Genomic DNA, 23,822 nt, shown 5'->3' with positions numbered 1-23,822 from the left:
TTCTTCTTTGCCTTTGCTTGTGCACTCAACCTTGGCAAGGCCGTTGAGACCAGGTTTTTTCGGCGTGTTTTAGCCGGGTTAGCATGGCAAGATGTTTGCCAAGTATGTATGTATGTATGTAGTTGTTGCTTGCTGGTACTTGTTTTGTTTTTATTCTGGCATCTACTTTTTTCAAACTTTTAAGGCGTTATTTATTGAGCTGTTGTTTTTGTTGCCTGCCTATCTCGAATTTTTCGATTTCGACTTTCAGCACCACACCAGAGCAGTGTAAAGAGAACATCTCAATGTGGTAAACAGCTGCTGGTCGGCCGTTGAGATCGAGCTGGGTTGATCGTGGCGGCTATTTAGGCCGTTCGTACGCAGAAAAAAAAATCAAAAACAAAAAAAGAAAAATAAATGAAACGCTGCAAAATAAAATTTCGTGGAATGTTGAACGGAAGTGCGACCCTCTCAAAAGCCAACAGACATTTAAGCCAATCTGAGACTGATACTTAATTATTTTATTTTTATTTATTTGGCTTTACTTTCATTTACTTTTAAAGGCACACATATTTGCATACATCCAATCATAAGCATAAAAGAAAAAGTATTACTTTCAAAAATATAATTGGGTTTAGTGACTCGCTTGGCAATTGGAGCACTCACTGCAAATGAGCGCAAATGATATAAGGAAGCAAAGCTGTATGTTATGCTTCAGCAGCTGGTGATAGCCAAATTTTTAATTAAGCTCTCAATTAAAGCGAAAATTAGAATTGGGGTTTATGTTAATTTAATTAAATGAGGGCAACGTAATTTTGGTAGAAAGCTAAAACAATGCATTGTCGTTTTCTGGATGAGCGATGAGCGCCATCATCGAATGGACTGGAATTAACGAAGGAAACAAAGGAACAAATGTTAGTCTACTTTTTTCACACGCAATTTAACGCCAATTAGAAAACCACGTTCAGTCAAACTCTTCTCCACTTTTTCTTTCAAGCTCAGAGAAATACTGAAACCAACTAGCAAGAAGCCATTAATCTGCGTAGAATCCTTCTCTTGAGCGAACGGTTATTTGCATTGCATCGAAATGTATTATGGTTTCGGACTGCCTTTACGACTCTTTGAGCGTAAAGAGAGAGCTTTATTATTGGAACAATAATTCGATATTTCTCCTATTGCAGAATAAGTGCGGTAATTAACAAAGAGAAGACTGGGGAAATTATAAGACTTTGATAGTTGCACTTCCTATTTTTACACATCCATACACACATATGTATATATTTACTTGTTTACTTGAAATCGCATTGCTGAAGGGCTAGTGCGCTGCTTCATTAATCGTCGCAATATAAATCTGAAAGTCACTTCTGTGAGCAGAGTTGGTAGATTTTCGGCTGTAAAACCGTTACAAACAGACTACTTCTCACTGAAACTTTTCTTTCAGAGTTGAAATATCGGTACAAAAATTATCTTTTGAATGGTTCCGAGGTTTGCTGTTGTCCAGATATCTATGTAATATACCTGTAAGATAATAAACTACCAAACGACCAATGTTCGTTCTACTTTACTGGAGCGACCCGGATTTAGTCCAGCAGCATTCCCCGTACATGTATGGGAAATGTTTTCTGCTGCAACAACAACCAATGTTAGGCACGAGGACCATTCCAATTTGACTGAAATCAAAAGCTCGTGATAATCGGTTATTATCCGTAAGGTGTACGAAATCTATAGCCAGTAGGTTCAGCTCATTCCCCGCGTTTCAACGGTTAAGATATTTGGCTTTTACTTTAGACATTTCCAGTGGAGTAGGAGAAATCCAAAACTGCAAAAGCAGTTTGATAACCTCCTTACATAAAATTACATTGAGAAGGATCCCACAACATTCAACATTGCAATAATACGTGGCCACCGAGTTATGTGTGCAAGTTGGTTTTCTTGATTATTGATTTTTCAAAATATTACATTACATCTTGGAAGCCCGAACACCTCTGCATTCGCTTAAACCAATATTCAACGAACTTTCGCTACTCAGAAGTGGATACCTTCAAAACGAGCCATTTAAAGACTTCAACACCTTCTTCAAGCATTGAAAAAAGTTGATCTCGCATTTTATTTTTGTTGTTCGAAAACAAAAAGAAATTAGGAGCTAAATCTAGGCTATAAGGCGGATGAACCAAAAAGCCGATACGTGAGAGATCGCATTATCTTTGTGAAGAATGACTCTTCTTCAGTGGTTGGTTTGGCTCATTCTCCGAAAACTTCCGGCAAAAACGGCTGTGTACCACTCAGAATTGACTATTTTTAGTTTCTTTAATGGCACAGTTGCGACATGTTGTTGTTGTTGTAACAGCATAAACATTCTCCATACATATATGGGGACAGTCCTTGGCCGGAAATAAATCCGGGTCGTTCCAGTTACGAAGAACCGACTGTCGTGGGAACGGACGGCATAACCAGTTGCGACATGAAGAAATTTCCCGAAAAAAACAGACCATCATTTGCCGTAAGGTGCTCCTCTCGCAAACATGTTTTTTTTCGATTAAGCTCGTATTGGAACTCTTCGTCATCTGTTACGATGTCATAGACGTGCTACAAATTTCCGCCGCAGCTAAATTACTTCCGCTCTCCAACGGTTGTTCGGCAGCTACACAGAGGATATTTGAGCGAAGTCCGAAAATTGTGAGCTGCTTGAAACCTATGCAGAATAATCGTCCTGGCCACTCCCAAGTGAATGGCGATACACTTGCGTTGACTTCTACATATGGAATCATCCTGACGCGACTGGCATGCTTTGTTAAACTCGACCAAAATCACCTAAGCGGTTGTCGCGCCAATCAAGAAGAAGAGAAAGTGTTGCTTCAACGCCACAAGTTGAACTAAGTTGGTCAACGCACTCGTGTCCCGATAATCTACATCGAAAATCGATGATCCGTCGCATAAAAAATTTGACAAGTTAATTCCCTCCTTCCGAGCGATATAAATTTTTTCACCTATTGAAAAAGGAACAAATAAAGCTCGTGAGTGAAAACATTATGTGTAATTTTATGCTAAAAATACCCAACGGTTTGATAAAAATATCGAATTAGAGATCATCACAGGTACTGTTGCAGAGGCGCTAAATATAAAAGGTAGTCCTCGTAATAAACATGGAAAAGAGATCTTATGTGCATTAACAGCTAGTCCAGTAGTATTCCAGTATCAGATTTGTTTGTTATTGACAAGACCAAAGTAGTAGGCATAGAATGCCACCGTCTAATGCAAGCCACACGAGGAGACATTAATAGACACCATCTCAATGTTTCCAACACTTAAGGTCTTTGTTAAGATTTTATCAACGCCTTAAAAGCAGATGGAAAAAACAGTTGGATGGTAAAATTCGTTCAATCGAGTTTGGGCTAAGGAATTATGAAGAGGATTTAATATTTACACATACGTAAGTGTTGAGAAATAACAGAAAGCAATCAAATACATTCTAGAATGAAAGTAGGTAAGCGAAAAAAGAATCAATTCTTGAAAATTGAAGTCAGCTGAGCACCTCCAGCCCACCAAATTCAATATTTCATTCCTTAACAAAAAGCCTTTTAATATGATATTAAATCTACATACATACATATGTATGCAAGCACGCGTATGTCACGAAAATGTGTGAATTAAATTATACTCTATAATCATATTTTTAATATACTCAATGATCAAATATTGAAGCCATTATGTTCCAATACAACTGAGATCCCCCAGTTGAAAAGCTGAAAGAACAAATAAAAAGCCGGTCAAACACTCACAAAATTAGTAGTCAACAAAACAGCTGCGAAAAAGAATTTCCAACCACGATTGGAAGTCAACATTTTTTAGCCAGTGTCTCCAATTGACCAAGACACAGCTGATCAATCGATCGAACGACTTGAGAAACAACATTTTTCACACATTTTCTCTCTGCCAACAAGCAACAAACAATAAACAAACCACCGTTGATTAACAAAAGTTGAATGGCATGTGATCACGCGCAATGCAAAGCTTCACTACACATATAGTGCACTCATTCACCCTCACGCAAATGACAAACCCGAGCAGACTGAATTATATGTTAACTATAAATACATAGGAGAGCAATAAACATTAGCATGAGAGGAGGGCCAATGCCATGTGTTGCTGTGTGGTTCTTCACTCTCTGCTACTGTTACTGCACCACTGTTAATAGACGCTGCTGTCGCTTTTGCTGGTATTGTTGTTGGCAAATCGTCGCACTCTTTGCTCACTGCCTACTGTTTTTCAACCATCTGCCATACTTCAAAGCTACAGTTGTCTGTTGATGGCCTGCTTGGAGTTTTGCTGCAATTCTTCACTTCATTCCGTTTTTAAAAAGCAACTTGTTCGGTTGGTATGAAAAATTGGTGCGGATGCCAAAATGTTAGAGTGTGATTTCGTGCAAACATGAAATTGACTTAACGTGTATGTGAAAAATATTATATTTCAAATTGACCAAAATTATATTACAAAAATAAGAATAGTTGTATGTTCGATAAAAGAGCTGACCAAAATTTGCACTTGTGTGTGGGTGCGAAATATGTGTAATAACTCTCAAGCGACTAGAGTAAAAATTATATAAAATAATACCGAAAATTCTGTGTACTTTTTCCAAAACTTAGTGAAACATTTGTTTACGCCGAAAAAAAAATATATTTACATATATTTATTCGAAAAAAGTCAAGTAAATTTACTCTATAAAATCAGCAAAACAAACTTAATTGAAACTCTACCAAATTTTTATCGCCTCTCTAAAATGGTACGCAGTCTGGCGCAGTGGACGAAAACCCTAAGTTTTCCTTCACGCCTCTCGCCAAATCGCAACTCAAAAGATTGCACCAATTTGAACGCCACTAGTCCTGTGCCACCACCCACTCCGCCAAGGAATAAAACCAAAACCAGCAACAACTGTTCAACATCGCGCTCCTCCTCGTCGACAGTGTCATCTTCACATTCCACTTCAACGACAAACACTTCTCCATCACCCACGACCATGGGCAACAACAGTGCCAATAACAATAGTAATTGCAATGGCAACAACAACAAACATAATTTGCCCATCACGGAACTAGAGCAAATTGTAAGTAATAAGCGAATTACAGTACTTAGAAAAAATATTTGAAAATAAAATAAGTGAGGTTCATGCTAGCTAAAACGTATGTATGTGGTTCAATGCCTGTTGGCTTAAAAGAATGTTACGTAGCAGGTCAAGAATTCGAGCGTCCAATTCTCATGCATTCCATCAATGGGTTGAGATGGGAACCCAGGAGATGGTGCCAAGAATGCATTCAATTTCGTTTATTTTTTTTTTTTTCTTTTTTGTTGGTTTTAAGAATGAAATGAGCTGCATGCTCAACGGTCGCCAATTAGTTCCACCAGCTTCTCATTGTGATTGCTGTAAATCCGCGGCATTGATTGTGTCAGTTTCTCTGTTTCCATGTATGTATGTATGTGTGTACGTGTATGTCTATCTCATTGCGGTATTGTTGTGCATGAGTTGCCAGAAAACGTTCGCATATTTATGAAATGAAGTGTACCATTACAAAAGCAAAATAAAAATTTCACCGCATTCAAACGCGTTGACTCACAAAGCTAGCGGTTTTTGGACTTTGGTGGGTGCAAAAAGGTCACAAAGCTACACATCACCTAAGCGGGGATAATTTAATGCAATTTGAGTTCAATAAGAATAGTCATGCTTAAGTGACATTTTTATTCAATGTAAAATTAAATTGAAATTAGAACAGGTAGAATGTATGTCTGTCGTATACTATTCAATGTGGTGCAAAATTAATCATCCTATTTTGTTGTTGACTAACTTTTTTACAAAATAAAAAAATTAACATTTAAGCAAAAATGTAAGCAAAAAAATGAAAACATTTGAAACAAACAAAATGTGTGAAGCACATTGAAGATTATGAGAATAAAAACGAAAATTAAAATAGAAGTAAAAATTAAAAGAAAATTTCAAATGAGTACAGTTAAAATTACTGCATTTACAAAAAATAAAGCCAAAATAAAACTTAAAAGAAAAACAAAAAAAAAGTATGACACTTCAATAATAAGACATGAATTAAAATAAAAATCAAAATAAAAGTTAAAACGGCAAAACTGCTTACTTAAAATAAAAATTCAAATAAAGACAAAAATAAAAAAAATTAAGGCAAAACTTTCAATCCAAATAAAAAAAATCCCTATTCGAACATAAATAGAAATCCGTAAAAAAATTTTGCAATTGCACCACAACCTGTACAAAAATTAAAACAAAACTAAAAATCAATAAAACAAATACTAAAATACAAAAACTTGAACAAAAAAAGCGAAAATAAAAAAAATTTTAATAGAACAAAAAATTCAAGCAAAACTTAAAATGATAACAGCTAAATTACAAATACAAAAAATAAAAATACAAAAAAAAACAATAAAAATTATGATAATAAAGCACGAAAAATCCTAATTAAAGTAAAAACTAAAATAAATACAAAATAAAAAAATTAAACAGAAATAAAAACGCCTTAATTTTAGATCCAAATTTAAAATGGAACTTTGAACATAAATTCAATAAAAAACAATTCACCAATTTACACATAAATTAAAGCAAAACTAAAAATCCATAAACAAAAATAAAAAAATTCGAACAGAAATAGAAGTCAATAAAAAAAATGTTTAATTGCACCTCAAAAATTTTTTTCAAAAATGAAAGGCAAAAATTAAACACAACTAAAAATCAATAAAACAAACACTAAAATAAAAAGATAAACAAAAAAAGCGAATACAGCGAAAATATAAATTAAAGGAAAAACAAAAACAATAAAAATTAAGACACTAAAGTAAAAAAGAAATTAATTAAATTTAAAATAAAAGTAAAAATTTAAACAGAAAACACTTCTTAATTAAAATAAAACTTAATAAAACAAAAAAAGTAGTTAAAATTAAAAAAAACTCCTTAATTAAATTAAAATAAAAAAATAAAATACTTAATTTTAAGTATAAATTTAAAAAAATACAAATTCAAACAGAACTAGAAATCAATCAAAAAAAATTTTCATTGCACCACAAAAAAATTTTTACAAAAATTAAAGACAAAAATTAAAACACAACTAAAAATCTATAAATCCAACGTAGAATCTCTCTTGCCAACAAGTGCTACTTTGGACTAAGTAGGCAACTGAGCAGTAAAGTCCTCTCTCGACGAACAAAACTAACACTCTACAAGACTCTCATCATGCCCGTCCTAACGTATGGCGCAGAAGCGTGGACGATGACAACATCCGATGAAGCGACGCTTGGAGTGTTCGAGAGAAAGATTCTGCGTAAGATTTTTGGACCTTTGCACGTTGGCAACGGCGAATATCGCAGGCGATGGAACGATGAGCTGTATGAGCTTTACGGCGACATAGACATAGCGCAGCGAATAAAGATCCAGCGGCTTCGTTGGCTGGGTCATGTCGTCCGAATGGATACAAACGCTCCGGCTTTGAAAGTATTCGATGCGGTACCAGCTGGTGGTAGCAGAGGAAGAGGAAGGCCTCCTCTGCGTTGGAAAGATCAGGTGGAGAAGGACTTGGCTTCACTTGGTGTGTCCAACTGGCGCCGGTTAGCACGAGAAAGAAACGACTGGCGCGCTTTGTTAAGCTCGGCCAAAATCGCGTAAGCGGTTATCGCGCCAATTAAGAAGAGAAGAAGAAAAATCTATAAAACAAATGAAAATATTAAACCCAAAAAAACCTTTTTAATTAAAATGAAAATTAATAAATAATTAAAATAAAAGAAGTCCTTCATTTTAAATATAAATAAAAAAAATGCAAATTTGTACATAACTAGAAATAAAATTAAAAAAATTTAGCTCCTGCATCAAACCCTCTTCAATTTTAGAAAAATTCCCCAGCATTCCCGGCACAACGGATTTTTGTAAGACCAGGGATATCAACTTAAATAAATCCTTTGTCACAGTATTTCCTTCCAAAGAGGAATGGGATAACGGGCTTATTGTTAAGAAAACTGATATAAACATCTACACAGATGGCTCAAAACTAGGCAACAAATTAGGTGGAGGGGTTTACTCCGATAAACTCGGAGTATGCCAATCATTTCGCCAACCTAATCATTGCAGAGTATTTCAGGCGGAAGTCACTGCCAAAAGAGAGGGACTTACGGTAATAAAAACGAGAGTATTATCCACAAATTAAGTCTTCATTTACTCGGACAGTCAAGCGGCAATAAAAGCGCTTGAATCTAAAACACACTCGTCAAAAACAGTTTTAGAATGTTTTAAACTTCAAGGCGGATGAACTTGCTCGAACCGGTACAACGCTCGATCTCCAACCGGATAAGGCGCTGATACCCATGCCTATAGCCACTTGTAAATTACTTATAGACGGGGAACCATCAAAAAGGTAAATATAAGCTGGCAAAACCTCACAACATGCGAACTAAGCAGACAGACATGGCCGAACTGGAACAGCGGTCGATCGAAGATCTTGCTAAGATTTAACAGAGAAGCTATAAGAAAAATGATAGGTGTATTAACTGGTCATTGTTTAATAGGCAGCCACGCTGGGAGGTTAGGACTCCCGTACATCGATTTCTGTAGAAGCTGTCTTAATACAGAAGAAGAGGAAACAGTCAGACACCTTTTATGTGAGTGTGGAAGCCTAGCTATGAGAAGGCTGCGCACTCTTGATACAGCATTTCTAACCCATGTAGCGGACATAGCCCATCTAAAACTAACGAAGCTCTGCTCGTTTATTAAAGTTACCGGATGGTTTGAAAAGGAACACGTAGGGTAAGGATAAGCTCCAGTGGTATCACAATGGACCTGCGAAAGGTCTAAGTGTGTCTTAACGACAACCACCCAACCTACCTACCTGCCCAGCACCTGCACCACAAAAAATTTATACAAAAATTAAAGCAAAACTAAAAATACTAAAATAAAAAAATAAACTAAAACAAAAACCTATTTTAAAATATAAAATTAAAGCAAAACCTGATATTATTATAGTAAAAATTAAAACTAAATGAAAATTCAAGTAAAAACTCATTTAAATACAAAATATGTAAAAAATGCAAATTATTTTTCAAACAAAATAAATTAAGCAAAAAACAGAAAAAAATAAATCAAATCCAACATAAAAATTTTAATGAGTAAAAATACGGAAATAGAACAGAAAAAAAAGGTTATGCGAACTTATTATAAAGCGAAAATTTCAAAATCAAACACCGAAAAAAAAAAACAAATTATGTTATCGAAATCTCGAAAAATTAATCCAGCACCTATTAAACGCCTAATTAAAAGGTGCATACATATTGCATAATGAAATAAAAATAATAATGAAATGCAAAAAACCGGATGTGAATTGTTTTAGGGCATTTCACATGGGCCGTTTTTTTTCACTAAATTCACTTTTGGAATTCGGCGACGACACTAATACCAATGGCAAAACAGCTGTTGATATCCGACTAAGTTTCAAATTACCCAGCTACTATGCAAATTGAGGGCAGCTGTCAATTAACGATAAAATATATTCACACAAACACATGCACCTATCCATACATATATATATACACATACATACACATATACATATGTATGCTCGTATTTATTTTATTTCATTTTGACCGGCAAAAGCATAATAACGCCGCAGATAAGCTAAGGTAAACAACGGCATTTCGTATGGCCTAATTAATAAATGTGAATAGGGGAATGAGGAGACTTGTATAGTATCTAGACACGCATAAATATTTGTGCATATGTGTATGTATTTCAGTGTGAGTAGATATTAGTAAAATATGAAGATGGGCGAGGGTGGTAAAAATGGCCTACTTTTGCATACATATAATATATTCTTAATGAAAAAATGCTAAAATATCTGTGTATAAGTTTTTTCTAATAACGGTCGCCCCTCGCCAGGCAAACCTCCGAGTATAGTACACTCTTCTGCTGCTGATAAAAAATATCTACAGTTCGGAGTCGGCTTAAAACTGTAGGTTCCTCCATTTGTGCAACAACATCAAGACTCACACCAAAAATAGGGGAGGAGTTCGGTCAAACACCCGAAAGATGAAAGCACCATACATAAGTATGTATATGTGTGCATATCTGTGTATTATATTTTTCACGAATCTGTAGTAAACGAAAGCATATGCATATGTAATTTAGTTAGAAATGCAATTGACCACAGCGGAGGAGACATTTACAATAATCCATTCGTATTTAATTTTGAGGAGGGGTACTTGCAAATTTTTTACTCCCTTACGTATTTCCATTTGATTCCAATGCACAAAGGTTAAGGTTGAGTATCAATAACACTTGAATTTGATACTCGCTTCCATTCGCTTCTTTCCTAGTAATAAAAATATTTGATAATAAAATTTTCGGATCGGACAGAAATACACAAAAGGAGTATTAAGCGTGCGTAGAAAACTCACAATATTCTCTTTTAGTACTTGGAGAATTTCTGCTCCGCTCTTAGCAATAACCAGATGAAGTGAAATGTTTATTCGATTTAACATGAAAAGAAGAAGACTCATTTAACAAAACGGGTCAATACTTGTGATACTCTTTTTCAACGCAAAGCAGTCGACACTTTTTTGAAGCGTGATAAATTAGTGAGTTGGTGATAAAAACTGAGTCTCACACGAAAATGTCAACCGAAGCGATTATGGCACCCGAGTGATGCAGCAGTACTGTATGGTTGTATCTGGCATCTGAATAGTTTAGGCCGTGGTTAACATCTTTGCCGTTATTTACTAAAACTAAAATTAATTTATTTATTAATTATTAATAAAAAAAAGGAAATCTGTCATAAGCAAATCAGTCGCACTAATCTTTTTTCGATGTCATAATATAACATACGCAATATGTTACGAAAAAAGTTACCCTCCATAAATACATTTCAATAAATTTAATAAATCTTGCAATGTCAGTTATGAAGCAAAATCGATTTAGCTTTGTACAAATCTTATCAATCACAACAACAAGTGCGTTGGCTAATTGGATTTGGTGCTACCGTTCACAAAAAAAGCGTAAAAAATGCATTCCACAAACAAATATCTATTCAAGTAGTTGCGCATATGGACATAGCTTAGCATATCGTATATCGTACACACATACATTTGTGTACAAATCAAATAGTTTACAATATTTTCCAACCGTGAAATAGGTGACCCACGTGTTTTATTTTTAAATTTTTTTTTTTTGTTTTTACTTTATCACTCTTCAATTTGTATTTGCATTGAGTTATAAATAAATCGGTTTATATTAAAGATGCATTGGTGTCCATAGGCTCGAAAAAATAAACAACCAAATACATAAATGCATTTTATCTAAACAAAAAGAGCAATGAAATTCGTTATTGCCGATGCCGGACGCACAGTCAAGTTCTTGAAGACGTGAAAATTCCACATGCACAAATTCCAAATCTAAAGTCAAACAAACAAACCAAATATTAGTGTAAATAAAGCCAGCAGAGTTGGTTTTTTTTTTTAATTTATCATTTTTTAACTACTGTAGGTAGCTAATATCTTTTGCACATTAAATATTTGTACAAGAAATGTTTGGTTTTAATTTAAAAGAATTTGTTCAAAACACAAATAAAGGCTTGTGAAGCGCGGAAATAAGTTAAGATATTTATTTAGCTATAAAAGGTAAAAAACTCTATGAATTTTAGTAAATTTGTTTTTAGTTTCACCTTCAAATATACGTCGGTATGTAAAATGAACTGCTTTCGCTGCACCAATAACCCGAGGCAGTAGTTTGCAAGTGAGAGTAACTTCAGTTGCCATGTCATAGGGGATTCGGTAGGAGAATTGTGCTCGCTCATTTCACACGCATGCACACACTCGACCAATCAGGTGTTAGATGACAGCCCATGATGGAAGGAATAATGAGATGGCGCCTATCGTGGTCCCGTTACTTTGCTCTCAGCGAATTTGACAACGAGTTACGTGATTTTAGCTCCAGTATGGTCAGATTACCATTTTCGTAACTTGATTTAGCATTTGTTTTTTGTTATTTAGTCTCGGAGTTTTAGTTCTTTCTTCATGACATTTTTCTAGCCTGTTCTAATTAAAATGTAATGTTTATAATTTTGTAAAATTACATTTTTTAATATGTAATTAGTTAAATAATTTACTCAGTTTTATTTAGCTTTACTTTTTTTAACATCTGGTAGCATTCCCCGCGATTGCAGGTGTTGTTAGTGTTCTTCTGCTTTCGGCAGTCAAATCTCTCTCGCTACTGCAGTGTTGCCTAGCTTTGGATATAAAAACGCACTAAAATACCCATTTAAAGAAAATAAAACACCAAACTTTTATGAATCACTTAAAGAACTTTGTATGCGTAAAAAATTGTCTTTAGAATGTGCGTTTTTTTTTTTAAATAAATGTGTTATGCTTATGTACAATTTAATTTATGCGTTTTTTTTTTTTGTTAAGCGAACGACTTATTTGCTATATTTGAGGTTATGTAACTAGATAAGGTACTTTTTTTTTAAAAATGTCAGTATGGTTTCTTTAGTATTTTCTGGTATTTTGTGGCTTATTTTTACAATGAATACACCTCACTAACCATTGATGGCCGGAAGAAACGATTACACCGCTATGGTTTTAATCCGCATTCGGTAAATTCAAACGCCTTTTAAAATGTGTAAAAAGGTTTTCAATTTTAAGAAGAGTTGAGAGAGGGACATTTAATATTCCTGCATACCCTTAAAAGGAGCAAAAAATTTAATTCACACTTTCAAAATATCAAATTTTATAGGAACCAACTAATTTTCATTAACACTAAAATCTTCTCAAAGTGACCTTTTTTAACCTTCTTTTATATAATAATACAGTTTTTTTTTTAACTTAAAGTCTCGGTAGCTTTAAATTAAAAAAAAGAAACAAACACGAAACTTCAAAATTTTCGCATTTTTGGTATAAAAAGGCACTAAATTTATTGCGAAGAGCAAATGGTTGGCAATACTGCACAACTCGGAAAAATGTGACGTCACACACTCTCTGATGGGCGCAATCTTCTTTCTATCATTCTTGCGATTTAAATGAAATTATCAGACCTGGAAAGACAAAAACTAACAAAGTTAACTTTTCATTTTTTATAGCTTAGAAAAGAACAGAATTTTGTAAAATATCAAAAATTAAAGAGATCACAATTCAATTATCTGCTTCTCCTGACTTGGCATGTTGAAATCTCATTGCCTCCCGATGAATTCTCAAACTCGAGCTAAAAAACAGAATTCCAATATAATTTATTAGCTTAAAACATCAACCTCGCACTAACTTTAATATTTGCCTTCTTTATTTTTGTTATTTTTTCTTTTATTTGAATATAAATTCTTGCAAAATATGTATATCGCGGCATTAACATAAAATCTGTTTTCGCCAGCTACTTTTGGGGCATTATTTCTGGTACCAGCTATTTCGTCTATCAGCTGTTCATCAGCTCAGAGATTGGCAGTACGGCCAAGTACTTACCCGAGTTCTCAAACGAGCGCTCACATAAATTAAGAGAGAGTTTACTTTGTTTTATATTTTCACGAACAATGCTTGTAAATTACCCCTCAAAGGTATAAATCGCAGCTAATTTCTGCTTACAGCTTTTCTAACACTTCTGTGGCCTTTTGTAGTTCATAAATTAAATGCAGATGCTTAGACTTTTACAAAAAAATGTAAATGAACTATTAAGTAAAATTGCACTTAAACGATTTCGCCTTGAATTCGCCTTCATGTACAAGAAAATTCATGTCTGCTTTTGCATGTGTACATACATACACACACGTGCTAATCTACCATTAATAAAGTCAATTAGCAAAGTGTAAAGAGCAAGAAAATGACAAGTACCTTACTCACTCACTGCACTCAATGTCAAGCATTTGATTTTTATTACAATTATTGTTATAAAAAAGTGAGATTAAAATAAAATATTGCAATTTGAAGTGTTTGCAGTGCAATTAAAATGTGACAAAGGTTAAAGGCAAGACAAAAAATTGCTTTAATGATTCAAATAGTCAAAATCACAGCAAAAACGCAAATCAGAAAACAGCAAGGCTCTGATCTAGCTAACCTCAAATTATGTACATTTACATATAGTCACATGCCCATGCTCTCACTACCAACAACACACAATTCCTTACTCGTTCTCTCCTTACCACCCCTACTTATATTCTCATATCTCTTCTTCACGTTTCTTAATTTGCTCCTTTACTAACTGATATTTTCTTTAATGCCGTTATCTGAACCAATATATTTCTCTTTGATACATAACAACAACAACAATTTACATTTTAACTCTCAATATTAGTTTTAAACTGATATTTGTTAACTTAGTAGTAAGAATTATGCACAAATTCAAACAATTAATGCAAATTAAGAAAATAAAAAACCTCTTTTTTAGTTCCAGAGTTCAAGAAACGTTTATCACAAAAAATTAGTATTAAAATAGTGCTAAATGCTAACATATGGAAATTAATTTAGTATTTCGTATCAACTCTTGCTTGTTTTATGACTTCCTCACATCCTTGATACATTGAATTTACTAATTTTACACATTTATCCGGGGATAAATGTGGTTGCACATTTCTTCCCTATTTTTGTCTTTGAAAGGCCCGATTATCTCCCTCAGTTCTGCCCAAAGGGTCTGTCACAATTGGGTTTAAGTCAGAAGACCTCGACGGTCACTCTAAAACATTCACTTTTTCTTCACTCCTTTGCTAATTTCAATGAGTATTTGTCACCGTTTTCCTGCATAAACTCCCACCTTAGAGGCATTTGTTCTCTTGCATGGGTAAACATAACCGTATCCAATATTCTCATACAGTCCACCGCACACATTTCTCATACTCTACTCCTTCCTCCGACAAGCATCCCCTCACCATTTTGATTTACCAACGTGCTTTACAGTTTTCTTCGTATATCTGGAGTCAAATACTATACTTGTGGGTCGACGAACATATTGTTTTCCGTCAGATCCAAAAATATTATAGGTTTTTATTTAATAGCACATTTTCCCAGTATCGACGGAAGAGGGGTTTTCTGGCAAATGGAAGGATGTATTTTTGTTTTGATCTACATATACAACAATGGTACTCCTCTGGGTATCGAACTGTCAGCCTTGTAGCTTGGAAATTTAGCTCAGTTTGTCCCGATTTACACGAGGAGACATCTGGAAAGGAGACACTGGAAATTCTCTTTTGATGTTTCATTCGCGTACACACTGGCAAAAATGTTTCCGCGACATTTTGACATTTAATACTTTAGCATCGTCTGGTTCGGATGTATTCTAGCACGCGCTTACATGTAAAGCAGAGAGCGTTCGACAACAGTTTCTTAAATATATGAATGAAAAATGCAAACTGGTTAAATAATAAATAATTTGTTTTTTTTTTTATTGAAATATATTTATAAATTCTTATACTTATGCAAAAAACTAAATTAAAAATACTTCATATGTAAATAATTAACTTAAAATTAACTTGAGTATCTAAAAATGCAGGGAAAAATTAGAAATCAACATAAAAATGTCCCATAACTATTTTAAATTATACCTACTTTACTAGCAAAAATAATCGTGCATTTCCCAAGCAGCGTTCGGATGTTTGTCATCGTTGTTATCCTCCGTTTGATTGAAAACCAACACATAACTTAGAACTTTCTTCCACAAAAGAAGAAAACGAATGAAGCAACTGTCAAAAATTGCTTTAAGATAAGAAATACGAATAAGAAGAGCAAAGCGTGTCGCCGAGTACGGGAGACAAAATAGCTTCTCTCTTCCCCGACCGTCCTTCGCCCTTGAACAAAATGTTTCCCTTCCAGATGTCTCCTCGTGTCTTTAAAGCTCGTTTGATGACAAAAACGGTTTAATTTTTCTGTAACGTACGCGTTTTTTTTTTCTTTTCCCAAAATTTTACATATTCTTCCTTGAATATCCGCTTTTGGTACGTTTAGCATAGCATTAAAAAATCCTTCCTTTCGAACATTTCATTAATCCTGGATTTCTAAGCTTTCAGTTACGATCACAATACCCTACATCTCGCTAAGTATCCGAAGAACTCAAATAATTCGCCTTATTCAAATTGGCAACATCACATCACTTTTTATACACATGTCCAATGCATATAAACCACCTCGTGTCGGAAGACCGCATGCGGAGAAAGGATTTAACGTACATATATACATATCTATGTATTTTTAAAACCGTTTCTTGTAGTTGTTCAAGTAGAAAACACTTGAGACTCTTTCGTAATATATAGGCTTAGAAAAAACTTTGATCTCACATTTTTACTGACCCATACAAAATGGGAAATGCTGTACAAAAACAATGAAATAAACGGGGCCCCGAAAACCTGCAACTATTCACACAATTTTGTCATATTTTTCACACCATCTTGGCGACACATGTGTCGATTGGCTGTCTGCATGCTCGTCACGACTCCTCACTTGTGCAAGTAGTTGTTCGATACTCTACCCAGCATACCCTTTTGCCACTGTATCTGTACTAACTGTTGCTGTTGCAAGCATGACAAGCATTTAGAATCAATTGTGAAACTGTAGTAGAGGGAGGGGCAAATACAATACTTATACTATCTACTGCACATGTACATAAGTATGTGTTTGTCAACAGCGTGGAGGAGTAAGCAGTGTGTTGTTGCAGGATGTCGTCGCTCAATTGATATGGTAGGCAAGTGTGATGTGAGGGGACAACATACGCATTTGCAGGCGGTATTGCCATTGCCATTGTTATTACTATTTTTTTTGATTTTTTTTAATTTTTTCTTCGCTGGAATTTGATTATACATGTGTAGCAATGCGATCTTCCAAGTTTCCGGTTGAGCATTGAGAAAAAAATCACAACAACAAATATGCTTTTCATCTCGCACATGTGCTGCGCAGCAATCCTTGGCCAATGTCAGCAGAAGGCGCATACTTTCTTTGAGGTCTGTTGGTATTTCAAGTTTTTTCTACTTGAATTTTTCTTCTACTTCAACTTTTACACATCACTGCAAACACTTAACAGTTGAGGCATGCATAAATTCATATGTACATACAAATGTCAGCGGAAGTTATGCTGTTTACAGTTAGATGGCTATTTTTTCTTCATTTAATGACTGTTCGCGTTAACTTTGAGTTTTTGTCGACGGTGCATTTGTACTTGACATCAATAATAAAAAATTGCTTAATGTCTTTTGAAAAAATTGAAAAATGCAATGGAGTAATAAAAGAATAGACAATTGTATTAGAGCTAGCCGCTTGGAGCATTATCTAATAAAAACATTTGAATAAGCAAATAATAGTTTTGGAAATTTAAAAAATTATCTGCACAACCAACAAGTGTCAGATGCCAAACCCACAAGCCAGCCATTCTAAAAATCTTAATCAAGGTGCCAATTTCGCAAGAATAGCGACGCTGTCGCCATAACATAAATCACACTCGCATCTACACTTATTGTACATACATGCACATACATATGAACCTCACCTGTAGGAAAAACTGAGAAAACTAATTAGGTGTATTTCTAGTGCATTCGTAAATGTGTATCAGTCTGGTCACTTAGGTGAATGTACTGTAGATATAATCTAGGAAAAAATAAAGCGAGATTATGTTGACACTCTTCAAAAATTTTACGGAAGTGTTAGTGGACTAACAGTATTTGGCCGTAGAACCAACTATTGTGGAAGCGTAGCTGCTAGGATCTTGGAAATGGCCGCCGTCAGAATAACAGCAGCGGGGCAGTAGGGTGGCGCTTATAATCTTAGCAGACTTACCCCTACAGGGATTATACTGTCTCCATACTGTAAATGGTGTTTGTTAGAAGCTGTCGTGCGGCCGTCTCGCTATAAGAAAATATTGCAGTGTGAAAAAAAAACTAAAGAAAATAATAAAATCGAGGGAAATAAAATGTATATTAAAGGGGGAAATCCACAACTTATGAACCATTTAAAAGTTAAGCCATGCCAGAGTTAGAACGGGTGTGGTGACATGTATAGAAGTATTTACAATAAATATACTTATTTTTGTTGCAAATTAAATATAAATATTAAATTAATTTTCAAATTTTGTTGCAAATTAATTTTTAAAATTATTACTTTTTTTTGTTTTTGATCGTCTAACCATTCGCAATTCACAGAAAGAACGTAGGTTTGAATCTCGGTGAAACACGTAAATTAAGAAAAACATTTTGCTAATAGCGTTCGCCCCACGGCAGGCAATGGCAACCCTCCGAATGTATTTCTGCCATGAAAAAGCTCCTCATAAAAATATCTGCCGTTCGGAGTCGGCTTAAAACTGTAGGTCCATCCATTTGTGGAACAACATCAAGACGCACACCACAAATAGGAGGAGGAGCTCGGCCAAACACACAAAAAGGGTGTACACGCCCTTTATATATGTATATAATTTGTGATAAGTTAATAATCACTTAAGTTCCAAAATAAAAAATTAGTAAAGTTGTTAATTCTCATTTATTTATTTCACAGTGTTAACATTTTCTTGTGCTCAATCACCCAGTAGCACCCAATTTGGAGGCCAGCCAATGAATTTTCCTACAAGGCTTATCTACTCCCATCTATCGATGCCTAGGCTTGTGTAGGTCGTTCGCACACGATGCACCCGAAATGCCAAAGTTTATAGATGCTTTGGAATGTTAGCATACTAGCTCGCAGCCAGCAGCCACAAGCCATGCGGCACCACCACACTAAATCGCCAAACTGCCAGCGTCAGTTACCGGTCACAGTTATGTGGCAAGAAATTCGCTGCTTGTGGCGTCAGTTAGTTAGTCACATGTTGCCAGTTGGTGCACCAATGCAAACTTACTCGCATTAATACATATATACGTACCTACATACATAGTTAGATTATGCAATGTTGCACGATGCACTGAGCCAAACTGCTGAGTGCCTCATACGAAGCAAGTAGCTTGGGAAACAAGTTTGGCCCGCATTGCACATTCTTTAATGGCGGCAACTAAGAGATAGTCAAACAACATTCAAATGCCGCCAATAGGCACAGACATAACAACAATAGCAGCAACAAGTTTTCAAGAAGAAAAGTTGTCGAACAACAGTACCGTGAACAGCTGTGGGCAAAAAAACAAAAAAGGAAAAAAGCCAAATATGCGAAAAGCAACAACATCGAGTATTAATGTCGCAAGTGCATTTGTTGGTAGTTCATCCTTGCAAATACAAACAAGTTCCACTTTTTCTTTTCTCTTTGACTGCATGCAATGCTGCTCTTTTTTTCACATTCCAATTTGATGTTTTCCATTTATGCACTCTTCCACTTTTTAATTATCAACTGCTGGGAAATTCATTTTATTAAGAGATAAAAATAAATGGAAATACATAATTTCTTCAATGAAACGTTTGAAAAAAATGGAAAGGTTTCAAATCCAAACAGCCTGGATATGTAGCAACTCGTCAAAAGGCAGTATTGATCTAAAAAAACTGCAAAACTACTCTAAAAAAATTCTAAAATCCATTAAGATTTATGAAGCTTTTGGCAAATTTTTTTCGATTTTCGAATTTTTCGAGTTTTTTTAAGTTTGTTGCTCAAATGTATACCCTGTTTGTCAGATAATTAACTATACTTTTATGTTGAGCTAAAAAAAGTAAACATTACAAAAAAAAGCTGTATGACTGAGAAGGTGTGGCCAATAACAGACCTTTATTCGGCTCTCAGCGAATTTGACAGAATCATCTGACGCAACTGGCTGGTAATCAAGCTGACGTACATAAAGAGGCAGGAAGCGGTTTGCTTACGAAAAAAATATACTAGTGTGTGAATACATGTAAAACGATCGTGCAAAATTCGACTGCTGAATCCCCAGTTACGTGACAGCCGAAGTTTCTCTCACAATTTTCTTTTTCACTATAGTTATTGGCCAAGCCTTTTAAATCTATCAACCTTTTATGCCAGTATTTTCTTATTGACTCTCTTTCAGCCTCAAATGTACATTTTTATATTATTATTATATTATTATTTAATAATTAAATTAAATTAAATAAGTAAACAAAAATAAGGCGGCCAAGGAAATAAAAAGTATTCTAGCCAATCAACGATGTGTGTAAAAATTCTCCAAATGAAATGTTAATGGCCTAGACACATAACACAGCTCAGTGCTGTCTGACAGTCAATTAACTAATAAAAACAAAAAGCAAGCAAAAAAATTAAACTACCTAACAGATTACCCATAACAATCGACAACAACAACAGTAGCTGTTGCTGTTGCTTAGAGAAAACAGCATGTAAATATATTTTATGTGTATTTTTCCCTTCCAAACCAATCAACCAAATCAAAGACGAGTGGAGAAGCAGCAGGAGCGAAGGCAATGCATAGGCAATACTAGGCCATTAACTTCAGCTGATTGTATGTTACGCTGCAGTGAACGAACTGAAGAAGAATGCATTTGGTATGCATATGTAGTATGCGGATTGTGGGGAAAAAAGCAAAACCAAGCAGCATACAACTGTGTGTTAGGAAAATAACTGCAAAAGGGCAGCTGTAGCCGACGCACCTTCGAAGAATTTTCAATTACATTTTTATTTACATAATTTGTTGATTATTTTGTTTTATTTCCTATTTCTCTTCTTTCCAGTTTTTATTAATTCTTTCCATTTCTTACTTTAAAATATTGCTTGGCTTATTGTTTAACTATTCGGCCAGTATGAGTATTTAGTAGACTAAAGTATTAGGGAGAAAAAATATGCTTATACATACATACATATTTGCCCTTTTCGGACTAATGTCATTTCCGTTTCACCACAGTTATAATTACAACAATGCTTTTGTACTTCCTCTATTGCATTCAACCATATGCTCTCTCAATCATATGTATTTTACTATTGTATTTTCGAATTGAGGATTTTAAAGGGATATCCATTCATTTCACGCAATCAGGTACTGCTATGCCGCATTCCAAGCGCCTACTCGTCGTGTCATTCGTGTCGTTTGTTATTGCAATTGCCTTCCACTCTTCGAAACTACTTTTTTGCTACTCTTGTCTATTTACTTGTATGTGTGTACGAGTATGTACACATGTAGGTAGTTAGTCTTGTTCACTTTGCTAAGCATTAATGGCTACCTTTGTACGTAATTTTTAAACAAGTTTCAATACTTTTAACTTTTGTTGAGGCTGACGTACTGACTCAAGAACTATTGCTGGCGCCACTCATTATAAGTAGATATGTTGAAATTATTTCTAAATTACAAGTATTGAAGATCATAGAGCGTCTACTACACGCAGGAATGTCGGTTTTTATGGAAAGAATCAAGGGAGAAATAGTGGAAAATGTGCTGAAAATGTTTTGTACGCAGTATAACAAGCAAAGAAGGCTAACTTTGGATGGAAATACATTTTTTTATTCTTACCACCCTGTATGGTCCACTAGCTTTTGAAATTTAATTCGGCTATAAATAAAAGACGTATGATTTTATTTTACCATTAAAAATGGAACACAATTTCGTTCAAGTATCCGGGCCGAAATCCGAATCAAACAATTGTAGCTGTATCAGCTTCTCCATGACGACGAGGCGATTTTCCAGCCTCCGAATGCGGCAGTTCTTGTGTTAACATAACCACTGAAATACACGTCGTGAAAAACTTTTCTCAATAAGCGTACAGTTTTGACAACTTAGCATACACCGGGAAAAAGTTTCCAAAATTTCGAAGCGTTATCCCGAACAGTAACCATAGAAATGGTACCCTGCGACAACTATTTATAATTATGAAATATCATTGCCAGGTGTAGCCATAGTCAACTGCATCCATAGTAGCAACCTCCTGATTACCATCTCGATACCGTTACAAGTTGTACAATTGTCGCCAGAAAGGGATTTTTACATTCAATCACAAAGGTTTAGTGGCACACCCATTTCCCTAGATATTGATCTAAAATCCCTACATTCATATATGTAGAAGAAGCAGGCTTATTGTAAACCGGAAACCGTGAACTTATATAGTGGAAATTTCGATTGGATCCCTTTAAATGTCATTTAAACTGTATAGATAAGCATGTGTGCACATATGTGTATGTACATATGTACTTATATACCTCCAATTGTGGCAGTGATACAGTTCTTCCCGTCGGTTAATAGTAGTATGGAAGAAAAATAGAAAAACAAAAAATATTATATCTATCTATATACAAGAAAAACAACATCCGCTTACAACGAGGCATCGAACAGCTGATGGCCAACAACAAAATACGGCTGCAACTCTGCAAACCTGATTAAATGACTTGATCTAAAGGCTTCTGAAGCAGAAAAATATTCACACAGTCAAGAAATAAGAGATCTACAACGAAATCGCATTAAAACATCACAATAAAAAAATTGAGTAAAAGCAGCGCAACAAAATAAAAAATCGTAAAACAAAAACAGAAAAATAAACCAAATCAAATTCAGCAACATATCAAAAGCATGAACGAGCAGAAACCAACGAAAAAATAGCGGCATAAACAAGTTTCGCCCAAACACAAAAAAAGCAATAAATAAAAAAATAATAAAAACAACAAATGACCATCCCGTCAATGCAGTAGTGGGCAGTAAGGCAAAGGCAGAAACTGGCACAAACGAATCAAACGAAACAAAGGCAAAGTTAACAAGAGTCAAATTGAAGAAGCTGAGTTGCCGAATTGGTGATGGTGGTGCAATAGCAGCTGATCATAAATGCACACTTAGCAGAGCCAGAGAGCCGGTAGCTATACATGTACATACATATGTAGTAAGAGAAGAAAGAGCAGATTTGAGACAGTTAAAATTAAGGTAAGCGCTGACCGTATAACTGCCGCCTGACTGAACTTGGCGTTTGGATTAAAAATGAAGCAATGAGAATGCAAAAACAAATAAAATATGCATGGGATGAATATGAATGCGCGACGTACTCAACAAGCTTCATATACATACATATATTCTCAGTAGCAGTAGCAGCAGCGGTGAAAACGCAGCAGCACTACTGCCATAATGGCAAGTGTGCCACAAATTTTATTATACGCGATTACTATTATTTCAATACCAATATGAGTGGCTGTTGTTGTTTTGTATGGTTGATACTGCTTGCAGCTAGCCAACTAACTAACGAGTGGGTAATATTTATAATTTTTTGCTACTATATTGTTTTTATTTTCATAAATGCCAAACTAACCTATCTACCGCTGCTTAGTAGGTAGTGGTAGATCTGCCGGTGCGTAAAATTTTTCTCATGCTCCAACTGCAATAGCAACATTTTTCTTTGGCTCACCTTAACTATGCACTGCTTACAAGTTTTTGTTGTTATTGTAATAGTTAAATTTAGTGTTGTAGCATGTCGAAACATGTTGGCTGTTATTGATATTATTATTTTGTTATTACATGCTGTGAGAGCATTGAGCAAAAATACTGTATTGCATTGGTTAGTGTTGTTGTTGATAAAAAAGCAGCTGGAACTGCAAACTACATTTTCGTTACTACCACTTTGGTGTTGCTGTGTGCTTGTACTTCATTCAGGTAGTAGGCAGCTGCTGCTGCTGCCACTGACTTCACTCACCTGCTTATTAGCACACCAACAAAATCGACATCATACATTTTGTATGTACATATATATGTATGTATAATATGTATGTGCAAGGAGCACGAACAAATGAAATTGTCAAGCATGTTAAATATAAATTGCTGCAGTAACAGAGAGCGACCGACAGCGATAGTGCAGCAACAGAACTGACTACAGCAGCAGCGGTACAATGCACAGCTGCAGGGGCTTCCTTTGCTTCTTGTTGATTACTGTGCTCAATTGCAATTATGCTGACGCTGCAGAAATGAATGTGTGAGAAAAATCAAGAAGAAGCAGGCAGT

General features: G+C 35.0%; 1 protein-coding gene across 1 annotated transcript in view; it reads left to right on the top strand.

The window, feature by feature from the left end:
- The first annotated feature begins 4,295 nt into the window (after nucleotides 1-4,295).
- LOC128865248 (TNF receptor-associated factor 4) overlaps nucleotides 4,296-23,822 on the top strand; it is a 35,499-nt gene continuing 15,972 nt past the window's right edge. Inside the window, exon 1 of the mRNA XM_054105389.1 lies at nucleotides 4,296-5,080. Coding sequence (XP_053961364.1) covers nucleotides 4,757-5,080 — 324 coding nt within the window. The 5' untranslated portion in view covers nucleotides 4,296-4,756. The remainder of the gene's footprint in view (nucleotides 5,081-23,822) is intronic.

The sequence above is a fragment of the Anastrepha ludens genome, chromosome 5, assembly GCF_028408465.1.
Source record: "Anastrepha ludens isolate Willacy chromosome 5, idAnaLude1.1, whole genome shotgun sequence".
Classification (NCBI taxonomy): Eukaryota; Metazoa; Arthropoda; class Insecta; order Diptera; family Tephritidae; genus Anastrepha; species Anastrepha ludens.
This window is presented reverse-complemented; position numbering and strand designations above follow the sequence as displayed.